This window comes from Pyrgilauda ruficollis, unplaced genomic scaffold, assembly GCF_017590135.1.
Source record: "Pyrgilauda ruficollis isolate IOZ18807 unplaced genomic scaffold, ASM1759013v1 scaffold182, whole genome shotgun sequence".
In the NCBI taxonomy this organism is placed as follows: domain Eukaryota; kingdom Metazoa; phylum Chordata; class Aves; order Passeriformes; family Passeridae; genus Pyrgilauda; species Pyrgilauda ruficollis.
Window position 1 is genome coordinate 962,073 of NW_024517207.1, and position 14,422 is coordinate 976,494.

Sequence of the window (14,422 nt, forward strand, 5' to 3'; positions counted from 1 at the left end):
ATAGACTTGATCTCCAACACTTGAAAGTTTTGCAGAAGTAAAACACTGGAGTTCCCCATCAGGCTATTGCACAAAGCCACACTAAGTCATGTATCCAAAATTAAAAAGCACATGCACTAAATGGCATAAATGATAGTGAGAATTTACCAGCGCTGTTTGAGCACAGCCTAAAGAACTGAGTGTATATAGACAAAGAAATGTCACTACATAAAATGTTTGTTTTCTTTATATACCTTTCCAACAGTGAGAGACATGGATCTAGATGAACGAGGAACCCCATCTTCTGCACAGAAACAAAGATAAAGAACAGTTAGGCTATGTGAGTATCTCCAAATAATATGAACAGAACCCTTGCTTATATTTCAAACTCAGATACAGTATATTTACACAGGGTCTGTAAGTGACCATGTATTTGTTGCCATACAGCTGTCTTCTCAATTACACCTGCACAAGAAATTTGAAATTATTGCAAATAACCAAATCATTACTATTTTCACTGAATCAGGCAAAAATCCCATTATTTGCCTCCATATACAAGTTCTTGCAAAGGAAAATCCTCATATTTCAGTTTCCAGCAAAGGAAAGAAGAGGTTGCAAAAAGAAAAAGTGTTTTTAATAATGAAATTTTACCTTCATCTGGACCTAAAAGGTAGTTGCATTAAAATTGTGCAGGTTAAATGGATTTGCAAAAGGCCACAAGAAAATATGATTGGATCTCATCAGAATTTGGCAAGTGATAGTGACTTCAAATTACTGTACAATAGTATTAAATATGGCTCATATGAAACATCAACTTATTTCTGTAACTTTTGAAAATCTACTCTTGTAGATCAGAACTTCAGGAACAGGTTTCACAATACTTTATTTTAAATCATTAATAGCACCAACATCTCTCTGAATTATAGGCAAGACAAACACTTAAATTTTTATTTTTCTTTACCAGATGCACCATAGGTTCTGCTAGAATTCTGATTGGCAAGTTTCTTGAACTCCATTAGTTCAGCATGATCCTTTTCATATGTCCTTTTCAGGTTTTCCACATACTGCATCATTACTTCTGTTGCCTTTGACATACGCTTCTCCTAAGAAAGAAAAGAAGGAAATATCCAGGTAACCTCTACACATCTCCAACAAATCATTTGCTCCATGTCAGGGCTAAATCTGGAGCTGTTGTTCTTAAGGAAATATTGGGGCCTCCGTTACTGAAAATTCCTAAGATAATTAGAAGAAAATGCCAGTTCACATGCATTTCACAGAATATAATAATTTATGTTGTCTTATATTCATATAAGGCACACACCCTGCTTGTGTGCCTATCTGATTATTTATGTGATATACCACATTTGTTTTCAAACCCTCAAAGGCCTTAGTCACTGGCATCAGTCTGGTTACTTTAGAGGGCAAAGGGAACATTCTTGAATCTGGGAGGGTATTGATGTGTTCTTATTTTCTTCACTCTGTTCTCATACCCTTTGTAATTGACTCAGCTATTGCCAAAGGCAGGAGTCTGAATTAGATGAGTTTTTTGACCCAGAAAAGTTGTTTTTTACTTTTCCTTAATATTTTTATTATGTGCTGCACTGATTTGAAATTAGTTTCTTGTGATGCAGCTGTAGCTCTGAATGAAAATATATGCTCCTGTTGTACAGATGTTAAATAGCTTAATGGGCAATCTTCTACTGCTGGAACTCTATTTCCAGGATGCAGCGCTGTGTTACCTGACACTACAACAGCTATCTTTAATCTGTCAAAATGGCAAATAAAACTCAGATGGTGAACACAAGCTCTAGTCCAGGCTGGCAAAGAGTGCTCCTGAGGATCCAGAATCCAGGTAAAGACCGGGATGCCCTCACCTGGCGAACGGCTCCGACCATCTCGGCGCGGCTCGAGAGCCTGGCAGCCAAACGCCGCAGCACCGCAATGTCCTCCAGGAGCTTCTGGTAGGCTTCCCTGTGCTCATAGTGGTGCCACAGGTGAGCTGAAGACTGAAACAAAAACACAGCAGCTCTATCAGCATGTTTTTAGTTCAAATGGAGTGGCCAGAGCCTCAAAATGGGGTAGAAATGTCCAGGCAGAACTCCTCACGGAGAGATTAGCCCCAGAGGGGTGCCAGCACTGCCACCACACCCAGCCCAGAGTGCTGCTGCCCTGGTGCTTCACTGCAAGCTGCAGAAACACAGTTTGAGGAGTTAGAGAGGGCTCACCACATTTGTGATACTTCCCTTCTCAAATCTAAAGGGAAACATGCTCTGCTACCTGTTATTCTTTTGTTCTTTTAAGTTTTTCTAAGCCTTCTGATGTTTACATTCTTGTAACAAACTTTTGTACACACTTTATGTAAATAATTTATTGTTTTGCATTCTTTTATAGAAGAGAAGAAATTGGATGGACTGTTGGTTTGTCCAGTGTCATTAGAAGGTAACACTGTCACCCTCCAATCCACTGTCACTTCTGGAAATCTATAAATGTTGGAGTAAAAAATTAAAAGTACTTTTTTTTACCTTAAAAAAGCTGCATATCTGCGTTGTGTTATTTGGTGTCCTATAACAACAACCTGTGAACTCTGCAAATGCTAAGTTCATTTCATGATTGAAATTATTAATCACTTAAAAAACCTGATAAATCACTTTAAAATGATTGCTGAGGGACAAAGGACACTTGAATTTTCTGGACACAAGTATTAAGAAGGCCACATGTGTTCTTTCAGTTCCATGATACTTCACTTATTTGGAAAATAAGACATTATAGTCTCAAGAATTGCAATGCTACCTTGATAATAAATTGCAGCCAAAATTTGACTGCAAGAACCAAGAAGAAATAAGGGAATATGTTTAGGGAAAAACATGCACAGAATTTTAGAGTTTCCTTTTCTTTCTTGACAACTGTAACCTCCTTATTTTCTCAAAAAAAAAATAAATTGGAAATTCATGTAGATCAGCTCTCTCTTGAAATTAGGCTTCTGAATAACACATCAATTATCACAAGACTGATTTAAAAAATCAGAAACACTGGTAAAACTGTCACTGAGCCATAAAATATGTGCCTGTCCTACAGAAATGAAGACAAACTCTCAATGAGATTGGAACAAGTCTAGGTCTAGTATGATAGAGATTTTACAGAAGCCACCACTGCTTTTAATTGCTTGTTAGTTTATTCCACTGTACAGAACAAAAGCTTTAATAGGGAAGGCAGTTTCCACTTTCCTATAGATTATGTAAGCTGTTGTTCTTAAGGAAATATTGGGGCCTCCGTTACTGAAAATTCCTAAGATAATTAGAAGAAAATGCCAGTTCACATGCATTTCACAGAATATAATAATTTATGTTGTCTTATATTCATATAAGGCACACACCCTGCTTGTGTGCCTATCTGATTATTTATGTGATATACCACATTTGTTTTCAAACCCTCAAAGGCCTTAGTCACTGGCATCAGTCTGGTTACTTTAGAGGGCAAAGGGAACATTCTTGAATCTGGGAGGGTATTGATGTGTTCTTATTTTCTTCACTCTGTTCTCATACCCTTTGTAATTGACTCAGCTATTGCCAAAGGCAGGAGTCTGAATTAGATGAGTTTTTTGACCCAGAAAAGTTGTTTTTTACTTTTCCTTAATATTTTTATTATGTGCTGCACTGATTTGAAATTAGTTTCTTGTGATGCAGCTGTAGCTCTGAATGAAAATATATGCTCCTGTTGTACAGATGTTAAATAGCTTAATGGGCAATCTTCTACTGCTGGAACTCTATTTCCAGGATGCAGCGCTGTGTTACCTGACACTACAACAGCTATCTTTAATCTGTCAAAATGACAAATAAAACTCTAGCCCAGGCTGGCAAAGAGTGCTCCTGTGGATCCAGGATCCAGGTAAAGACCGGGATGCCCTCACCTGGCGAACGGCTCCGACCATCTCGGCGCGGCTCGAGAGCCTGGCAGCCAAACGCCGCAGCACCGCAATGTCCTCCAGGAGCTTCTGGTAGGCTTCCCTGTGCTCATAGTGGTGCCACAGGTGAGCTGAAGACTGAAACAAAAACACAGCAGCTCTATCAGCATGTTTTTAGTTCAAATGGAGTGGCCAGAGCCTCAAAATGGGGTAGAAATGTCCAGGCAGAACTCCTCATGGAGAGATTAGCCCCAGAGGGGTGCCAGCACTGCCACCACACCCAGCCCAGAGTGCTGCTGCCCTGGTGCTTCACTGCAAGCTGCAGAAACACAGTTTGAGGAGTTAGAGAGGGCTCACCACATTTGTGATACTTCCCTTCTCAAATCTAAAGGGAAACATGCTCTGCTACCTGTTATTCTTTTGTTCTTTTAAGTTTTTCTAAGCCTTCTGATGTTTACATTCTTGTAACAAACTTTTGTACACACTTTATGTAAATAATTTATTGTTTTGCATTCTTTTATAGAAGAGAAGAAATTGGATGGACTGTTGGTTTGTCCAGTGTCATTAGAAGGTAACACTGTCACCCTCCAATACACTGTCACTTCTGGAAATCTATAAATGTTGGAGTAAAAAATTAAAAGTACTTTTTTTTACCTTAAAAAAGCTGCATATCTGCGTTGTGTTATTTGGTGTCCTATAACAACAACCTGTGAACTCTGCAAATGCTAAGTTCATTTCATGATTGAAATTATTAATCACTTAAAAAACCTGATAAATCACTTTAAAATGATTGCTGAGGGACAAAGGACACTTGAATTTTCTGGACACAAGTATTAAGAAGGCCACATGTGTTCTTTCAGTTCCATGATACTTCACTTATTTGGAAAATAAGACATTATAGTCTCAAGAATTGCAATGCTACCTTGATAATAAATTGCAGCCAAAATTTGACTGCAAGAACCAAGAAGAAATAAGGGAATATGTTTAGGGAAAAACATGCACAGAATTTTAGAGTTTCCTTTTCTTTCTTGACAACTGTAACCTCCTTATTTTCTCAAAAAAAAAATAAATTGGAAATTCATGTAGATCAGCTCTCTCTTGAAATTAGGCTTCTGAATAACACATCAATTATCACAAGACTGATTTAAAAAATCAGAAACACTGGTAAAACTGACACTGAGCCATAAAATATGTGCCTGTCCTACAGAAATGAAGACAAACTCTCAATGAGATTGGAACAAGTCTAGGTCTAGTATGATAGAGATTTTACAGAAGCCACCACTGCTTTTAATTGCTTGTTAGTTTATTCCACTGTACAGAACAAAAGCTTTAATAGGGAAGGCAGTTTCCACTTTCCTATAGATTATGTAAAAAAGCTTGTAAAAGCCACACTGTAGCATGTGAACTGTTTAAAGGAAGAACATCCTAATAATATCTGTCCTATGCTGGCAACATGAACCTTGGTGCCTAATTAGGTATTCTTTACAGAAATACATGGCAAATCTAACACACTTATTCAGTCTGAAAACCCTGAGATTTAATAGGCTGTTTCTGCTTGCTCTTTACACATGGAATAGAGTGAAGAGCAGCAAAATATTCTCAACTTTTTTTTTACAGAAACAATAATTGAAAATGGAGATTTGGAACTCCAGATGAAAAGATGTGAAGATCACAATCTTTCTTTAATTGTATATTTTCTTACCTGATGTTCTTGATAAAGTAAATGGGAGAATCATATGATCTCCTCACTATTCTCATGAGAATGGCAGCACCTCCTTGCAATAGTGCATGCTGGGTCTAAGGCTATTTCATTTACCAGCCTGGTGTGTAACCATCTCTCCCTTTATGCACAAAGACGTGCACAGCACTTTAGTTGACACATCTTAGCAATTTTTTGTTTTTCCAGATAGAAAACCTAGAGAAAGCTGGCAGGAAGGACTCAAAACTACTGCTGTAAAGGAACACCAGGGACAGCTGGAATCTAAGTGTACTCATGCTCTAGCCTGAGCCTGAGATTGTACCTATTCCTGAAATATTCCTTGCTGTTTCCTGTTTCCTTTCACACATCATGCCTTCCAGTATCTGCAGTTAAGAGGCCTTTCTCGTTTCAAGTTACAGATCTCAGGATTCAGATTTCAAATCATTTTGGTATCTTTCATATCTGGACACTTAAAATTCACTGCTAAAGAAGGTCCTGCCCAGGAGAGCATGGATCAGTGCTCCAACTGCAGTTCTGAATGCTCTTAGCTATGTCACAGCTACTGAACAGCAAATTCCTAGTATATATTCCTTAAATCTGCTAGACCCAGGGATGCACCTCTAGGCATTTCCACCAATGCTGGCCCACTCTGGCAGAATATGCCCTCTCTCAGAGTAGTAGGCAGCTCATGGCAAGGAGTTTGAGCAGCAGAAAATGAAGTTTTGGGGCTGAATTTACAAGTCAAACATATTTGCAATGTGTGTGCACTTTCATGTACACTACTGTTCAGGAAAAGAATTCCCACACTGTTTTCTTACCGTAATGGCTGCTTTAAAGTTTTCCAGTTCCTTCTCAGCATTCTCTTCAGTAAGATTTCTTTCTCTCTCTGCCTGCTGAATTCTAGATTCCAATGTATAACTATCATTTCTAAAGGCCAAGGAGAGTTGTACGAATACATTCTGTTTGGATTAAAAAAGGCATTTTCCAATAAGTCTCACAGTAATATAATTTTCAATAACAGTTTATGAATAAGGTATATGTTTAACTAACTTTGCTGCTTAAATAAGTTTTGAAACAGAAAATTGGAAGTATTTTTTAATTTGTTTTCTTCGAAAAATCACTTCTATTTATTTCCACTAAAATAGGAATAATAAATGCATTGCTGCCTCTTTTCCTGGATGTTTTTCTGGGAGCTCTGTAGGGCAGAGACAAAATGAAGGAAGCAGCCTACCAGAAGCACCAGAATCACAATGGATCTGTTTTCTAGCTGGACTTCCTCCAAGGGTCCCCAAGGTTTTTAAACAGATAGTCTGTGCAGAGGAAGTCCAGGGATGAGCTCACCATGAGCATTGTTTTACCTAAGGGATAAACACCTACCCCTGAAGCCAGCAAAATATTAAGTGCTAATATTTTTATTCTCTTACACCCTGCTTTTAAAGATTGTTTCTTTCTTTACCAGAGTTTACTAATTTCTTAGGATTAATACTTTGCCAAGCACAAGGCACCAACGGTTCCAGTAGACTGCAGTGTTGTAAAAAAAGATCTTTTCCTTGACTGGTATGTGATTAAAAAAAAATACAAGAACCAAATGCTACAAGCTAAAGAGAGACCTGCAAACAAAATTATTGGCTTGAACTGAGAACCTAAAATTATGTAAACTAACAGCAGGATATTATTAAAAAATGTCCCAAAGCTCATTTTAGCTAATAAAAATGCAATTTAAATTGCTGAGTTTCTGGTCTTATTTAATCTAAATTTTTTTACAACTTTAGAATATTAAAACCATTTCCAAAGTGAATTCATATTTTATTACGAAAAACACAAACAAATGTTTTGCTTATTCCTACTCTGTTGTTTTACAATTTCTGTTGCTCGTATTTCACAAAATAGTTATTTTGATGGACTTCAATATGTTTTGGGGTTTTTTGAATGAGAAATATATTTTGGGAGAAAAAAATCACCACATTACCTCATTCTAATTGCCACAAGTAAACATATAAAATTGGAACATGTCTAAGATAATAACATACTTACCTCAACTTCTTTTTCAGTAAGTGGTGGGGAGCTAGAAATAAAAGTTTAAAAAATCACATTTTAATTAGCTTTTTCTCTAAAAACAAAGGTATTCTAATACTTAACTGAAAAGAACAACAAAATATATGTTTGAGTTTCTAGAGTTTCCCAATTCTTTTCAGTATTGATTACAATCAAGCAATGGTTTCTCAGAAGCTCTTCACCTCACACATTCATTTATATAAAATAATGTATATAATAATTCCTTCGCCATAAATATTAAATATTTATTTCACCTGCACAGAGAATCCTTATTGACAGTTCAGATAAGTGAAGGCTCTGGTGGTTTTGATACATAACCATGTGGCTGAATGGAGGAATCATTTTTTGGCTAAGTTTGGAATTGTTTTAATGTCTTGAAAAGTCCAAACCAGTGAATTCACAAGTGAGTCCTTCAACTATGTCTGCAAAATAAACTCAGTTTCCCTAAAAAATTGTCACCTGCAGAAAAACTGCAGAACTCTTACATGCCCAAATTCTACCATTGGAAAGCATCATCTGGCCTGATTATTTTCATGGGGGTGAGAAATAATATTTTCAATATGAGTTCATATATGCAGCAGCAGTCCTGGAAACCAGGAGTGGAAAAATCTGTATAAAAATCTACTTGTAGCATGCAATTAAGGTTTAAGACTTCTTATGGAGAACTCTCAAATGAATTTTAAAATTTGGCCAGTTACTGGAGGCTGATGCATTCCCCAAAATTTTTCAGTAAATCTGTGTTACACATTTTAAAATGCAACAATTGATCTCCCTATGAATGGAGGGAAGGGAAGTTGGCTGGAGACCATTAGTATGCCTTCTCCTGGGTGATTTGTTTCCACTCCTAATGAGCTTTTACCTTCCTGGAAGTGATTTGTGCACTCGCAGTTTTCGCAGCAATACATCAGGAATGCTGGGCATGACGTCAGAGCTGTTCTTTGTCTCTTCCTCTTCAGTGGGGGAAGGGAGAGGTGAAGGGCCTAAAAACATTTCCAGATTTAAAAAAATTATGTTACTTGAAAAGTCAAACATTCTTTTCTGGACTATTTTAGCTGAGATTTTGTAATAGAATACTGTCATTTTCTAAGGCTTTAAATGCCACCTGCCAAGATGAAGTGCAGTGTAATGGACCATATACAGATTTTGTACACCATTTATTGTTATAAATTACATCGTGTAATTTGCATACATGTTTGCACTGTATGTTCATTGAAAGAGGATATAAAGGTTATACTTACATTCTCCAATTCTGTCACTTTCATAAGGACCAAAACATGGCTAATATTTTTTTTTATAATTCATGTTACTTAGCTTCTGTACTTTCATTTTATTTAATTTCACATATTTTAGTTCCCTTACCTCCTTCTGTCTTACCAGAATTTCATGAAGGACTCTCCTGTAGGAAAGGCAGATTCCCCAGTCTGAATCTCAGACTTGGGAAGGAATCTTTAAACAGTTCTCCCATTCCTAAGTTTAACAGAAGGATTCTTAGACTTGCTATGTAATTAGTGTGTAAATCTGGAGAGTATTAACATGAAAGATGGAACAGAATGGGAGATCCTATCCAGCTACATTTTGGTTCTGTCAATTTGCTTTATATAAAAAAATTCCACTATTTACATAAGAACAGTCACGTGTATCCCCATAAAATCCAGCCTGACACCAGTGTCTCCAGAATGAATGCATTCCACTTATCTAGTGTAGATGCAAAGTTGTGTTTACTCAGATGGTGACAGCAACTTGTCATTGATAAAAACCATGATGGAGACAGTGCATTGGATTCATAACAGCAATAATGAACTATCTATTTCCTATTGTTTAAGCAAAGTTACCACTCCAGTTGAAAAGGTGGCTTCCCTGACAATGTAAGGAAGTAGGTCTCCCTAACAAATTAACTAAGAATTTGACCCCTTGCTTGTTTTCCCCGCTGAGGACAAGGAGTTGACCCTTAAAGTTCTGGCTACCATTTAGATAACTTATTGGACTAGAAAAACCTTGTGATACTCATGAGATTCATGTTGAGAAGGTGGATAAAGTAATACATATCTTATTTACAATGTTTTCCTCAAGACTTCCAAACCTGCCAAAATTACGTAGCAGGCTGGTAAAATGGCAACCTTCAAACAGAGCCTGCTAAATAATTTCTGGGAAATTCTACATTAACAGAGTAACAGGAATAATTTTATCATGTCTAAGATTCCAAAGATATAATCACTAAATATAGAGGACAAGAAGCCTTTTTCATCTTTATTCATTCACACTGAAAATGAGTCCATTTCCAGACATAACATGAAATGTAGTATCTCAACCATCTCTCAGTGACACAGGAACTTTAAGGCTCATGAGCTAGTCCCAGTGAAAATGTATGAATTAGCAAAATGTACAGTACTAAAAAAAATTGAAATTGAAATTGTCTTAAGACTAAATTTTGGATAATCAGTTTCAGCTCCTTTCATTTCATTTCAGTTAATGTCACACTGAACAAGTTCTGAATTAACTACTTCCAAACAAATATATAGTTTTGGTTTAAATATTTTAAATTTATATATTTTGTTTAAATATTTTAGCTAAACACTATTGCTATTTAGTTCTTCCACATATTGAATTATCCTCAGGTTCATATCTTTGCTCCTTATTCTGAATCTTTTTAGATGCAGCTAGAGGAATGAAATATTTTTCGCTTGTGCTAGATTGGAGAAAATATTAGGTGGCAGATTTCTTTTTCCTCATTTATGCAGAGCTTTAAGCCCTTTCCTTAAAAAAGCCTTTTCCTTTATTTTTCCTTAAAAATCAAAGAAATTGAGGTTAAAAAATCCCACTTATTGTAAGGCATATTTTTCCAATCCTTCAAACATATTTATGACTCTTTTCTGGCCTTACTTTTTCTGATTCACATTGACATGGAAATGTGGACCAGAAGTGAAAATGCCACTTCAGTACTTGCCACACATATACTAAAATAATAATAAAAAAAGGAATAAAGCATCCCATCTCTTATTTATACCACCAGGGATCAAATTCACCCTTGTGACCATAATATTTTGCAGAAGTTATATCCATTTAATCCATCACTGCTGAAATGTTTCTACAGAAAGTTACTGAAACTTCAGTCCTACAATATTAGGTACAAGACAGACTCCATTCCACGTGTGCTTCTTTTCACTTGGTTATAATAATACCTACAGTATCTTCTTTGTTCAAATCATCAAGAAATTGAGGTACTTTCCATTATTGGTATCTCTTATTTATAATTTATTGCTGTCCTCCATGACTGCTTCAACTATTATTGCAAATGAAGATTTTAAGACTTTTTCTCCTCACCCCCACATGACAGTCAGTTATAAAAATCAGTATATAGCAAACATTCCTTCCAGTTTTTATGATACTGCACCTTTTTCTTGTTCCACTGCTTCACTAAGTTCAGGAAGCTTAAGTCCAACTAAATTTTGATTTCTCATCAAAATATGCTCCTGTGAATAGAAACAATAATATTTCTAAGTAGCTGAACAATAAATCTCAATTTAAATATCCCTGCCACATGGACAATAAATAAAATATTTACTTTAGTTAATAAATATAATAGAGATATTTGCATTACATTACAGTCAGATGCTACATAACATGGATACTCATAAATTCACACACTCTAGAATATTACATATTATTCTATGTAATAATAGAATAGGCATTATTTAGAAAAACTACTGGCCATGCAAATAAAGATTTGTGAAATGTGCTCCTTATTCAAGTAGATGTGTAGAGCTTTGGTAAGTGAGAGCTTTAGTAACTGATAAGGAAAAAAGCAGTTTTGGATATAGCCACAGTAATAACTAAGTACCCCAGATAACCGAAGAAATTTAGAAAATCCTACATATAAGACATTGCCACTTTGACTTTACTAAGACCAGAGTTTGGGATGGTTCATTGTTACTGTGTTCTACCTCTACTCCTTACAGGTAGGAAAAAATGCACTCTCAAGGATTAAACCTTGTTGCCTTATTTCTCCTTTTATCATCTCCTCATTTTCTTTCATATTCTCACATGTTTAAATTCACAAATACCTGTTTTTGTTTATAAGTAAACAATTCCTACCAAAGACAGAGCTCAAATCTTGCCTAAATGGAATTATAGATTATGTTGCAAAATTTTTTTTGTTCTCTTATTTGTGCTTAACAACTTCTAGGTCATTCAAAATGATAGAATTAAAGAATTATAGAATGGCTTGGGTTGAAAGGGACCCTAAAGATCATCTGGTTACAAACCATGGGCAGAGACACCTTTCACTATCCCAGGTTGCTCCAAGCCCCATCCAACCTGGCCTTGGACACTGTCAGGGATGGGGCAGCCACAGCTTCTCTGGGCAGCCTCTGCCAGTGCCTCACAAACCTCACAGGGAAGAATTTCTCCTGTAATTATATGGCCCAAAGGTCCCTATAATCAAAACTTCCAGTACATATACATTAAGAATGTCTGTGTTATATCAACAGGAAAAGATGAATAATGAAGCTGCCGTTCCCAAACAATACAATGGGAATTCATTAACCAAGGTGCAGAATTTGAGGTTATCACCTGTCAGCCTTATATTCATCTTAAAATATTATCTATTGGGGGTTAAGGAAAATATCCTTATTAGGCTGTTCAAGGAAGTACCTGCTGCTTCTTTTTTTTCTTTCAAAAGTCATTATTAGCAATAGAGATGTTCACTGCTTTCTTTTGGTGGTTTAACATTTAATGAAATTTCTGCTATTTTTCTTAGGGTTTAATTCTTAAATTTATTAGTAATTTAGAAAATTATTTAACAACAGATTAGTTAATAGATATTGCAGCCCAAGTCTATTCATTTAGAAGCTGACAAATTTGCAGCAGTTATAATTAGGAATTGTAAGTTTGGGCATGCTCTACATGTCCTTGCTGTCAGAAATGCCCAGTTCTACAGCTCTGAACATTTTGAGACATTTTCTGAGAAGGTTCAATAATCATCTAATCATTACAAACCCATTTCCTGTCCTCTGAGATCTTGCAAATGTAAACATGCAAGAGCACATGCACATGTACACCTGAAGTACCACAGTGCACTTGATGCATACCTGAAGAGAGCTAAGAAACAGAGTAATTCCATGGAATTTACTTACAAGTTACAGTTTAGTAAAGTTGCAAAGAAAAAACATTATACAATCCTGTACTGATTATGCTGAAACTGTTTCCCATTGTATCACTGTATGTTTCTTGCAGTGATAAAAATAATACTAAACGTGTTGAAAGTTTAGTAGGGTATGAAAATGACTTTTTATAACAGGATACAGCTGATGACAGGACTTACCTCTCTGAGCTTCGTCAGCTTCTGCATTCGAACTGGCTGAACTTGGATTTGAAGGTCTTTGAATGCTTTTAACTGATTGCTGGATTTATTACCAAGAAAGCTTTTATCTTCCTCAGATGGTAATTTTAAAGGGGTTTTCTCTTTCTGTCCAGGCTCCAAGCTATCCCAGGACACAGCCCGTAATAAAGGAGGACGCAGTCCACACAATTTAAATTCTGGTTTACATGGAATTTTATGGTCTCTCATTTCTGGAACAGGAATTTTTAGCTTTGAGTCCATATTTCCTATTCCTGGTCCTGGTAGATGGGTTCTTAAAGGAACATCATTTTCTTTCCCTTTCTTGAGGAATGATTTTCCAAGTTCATTTTCACAAACATTCATGCAAGTATTAAGAGACATTCTGCCACCATCACCAGCTGAAGGGGAGAATTTTGGTAAAGTATCCATATGTTTACGTGGATCAAAGTTTTCCTTTTGGTCTGAGAGCTTCTCTTTGGAGTTTTCAAAGCCAGCAGAACGAGGAACCAACCTTCCCTGAGAAATCTTTCTTTGATCATTCTGCCTTCGATCAATTAATCCTTTTGCAGCATTCTGAAAGTACAGGGACACACATGAAACAGAGACTCAAGTCCCGATTCCTCTTTTCTCCTGCCCAAGGACAGATTTTCATTGTAAAAAGCCATTTCCTTTTCAGTGACATTTGCTTTGGAATATGTGATGTTGACAAAAGAAATAATTTTTAAAAGGCACTTAAAGAACACTGAATTTGGAATCTCCTCTCTGAACTTATGAGTTAACCTCTCCCATTCCAGAACCCATCACATCAATGCTCCTAAAGCCAAGCTCCTCAGCATGCTAATGTCATGGAAAGTCTAAACCACTGACATACACAGAAATGGCTATAGTACATATTTTTACTTTACTTATGAAGTTATTTAGTGTATTGATTTTAATTGAGCTAGGGCAGGGTGCATGATAGGATGGAAAGATCAAGTGGCAAGCTCACTGTCCTCTACTACTTTTGCAGGTGCTTCATAATTTCTTAGAGCAATGTAATTTTCTTTTCACCCAGTGAACAATCTTTCAGCATTTTTAGTCCCATCAGTAAGTCATATGTGTGCTAAGACAAACCAGCAGACCTTTTTCAGCTCTCAATGTGAAATACTTACCTCTGCAGTTTGCTTGTCATCCTCTTTTACAATTCTGTTATTCTAGGCAAAAAAAAGAAAAAAAAAAAAAAATTGAAAAACCTGCTTACAAGGTTCTGTTTCACACCTATGCTACAAACACTAGATATAGATATTAATGGCTGAACTTTGAATCTCATAATTTTTACATTGCTTCTTGTATTTATTTGTGAAGTAACTTTAGGGATTAGCTTTTTCATAGATTAGGGTTATATTGCATCTTCTTCTATTTTCTACACTTGACATATCTTCATGATTTTACAGGTCCTGTTACTTCATAG

General features: G+C 36.2%; 1 protein-coding gene across 15 annotated transcripts in view; it reads right to left on the reverse strand.

Annotated features, from left to right (window-relative positions):
• Positions 1–14,422, reverse strand: part of IRAG1 (inositol 1,4,5-triphosphate receptor associated 1) — a 98,280-nt gene that overhangs the window by 9,767 nt on the left and 74,091 nt on the right. For all 15 annotated transcript variants that reach the window (XM_041464670.1, XM_041464683.1, XM_041464682.1 and 12 more), the window contains 9 exons: positions 14,124–14,165; positions 12,955–13,545; positions 11,026–11,104; positions 8,494–8,614; positions 7,614–7,644; positions 6,398–6,538; positions 3,887–4,018; positions 941–1,082; positions 234–283 (listed from right to left, as the gene is read on the reverse strand). In XM_041464670.1, the coding sequence (XP_041320604.1) occupies positions 234–283; positions 941–1,082; positions 3,887–4,018; positions 6,398–6,538; positions 7,614–7,644; positions 8,494–8,614; positions 11,026–11,104; positions 12,955–13,545; positions 14,124–14,165 (1,329 nt within the window). The remainder of the gene's footprint in view (positions 1–233; positions 284–940; positions 1,083–3,886; positions 4,019–6,397; positions 6,539–7,613; positions 7,645–8,493; positions 8,615–11,025; positions 11,105–12,954; positions 13,546–14,123; positions 14,166–14,422) is intronic.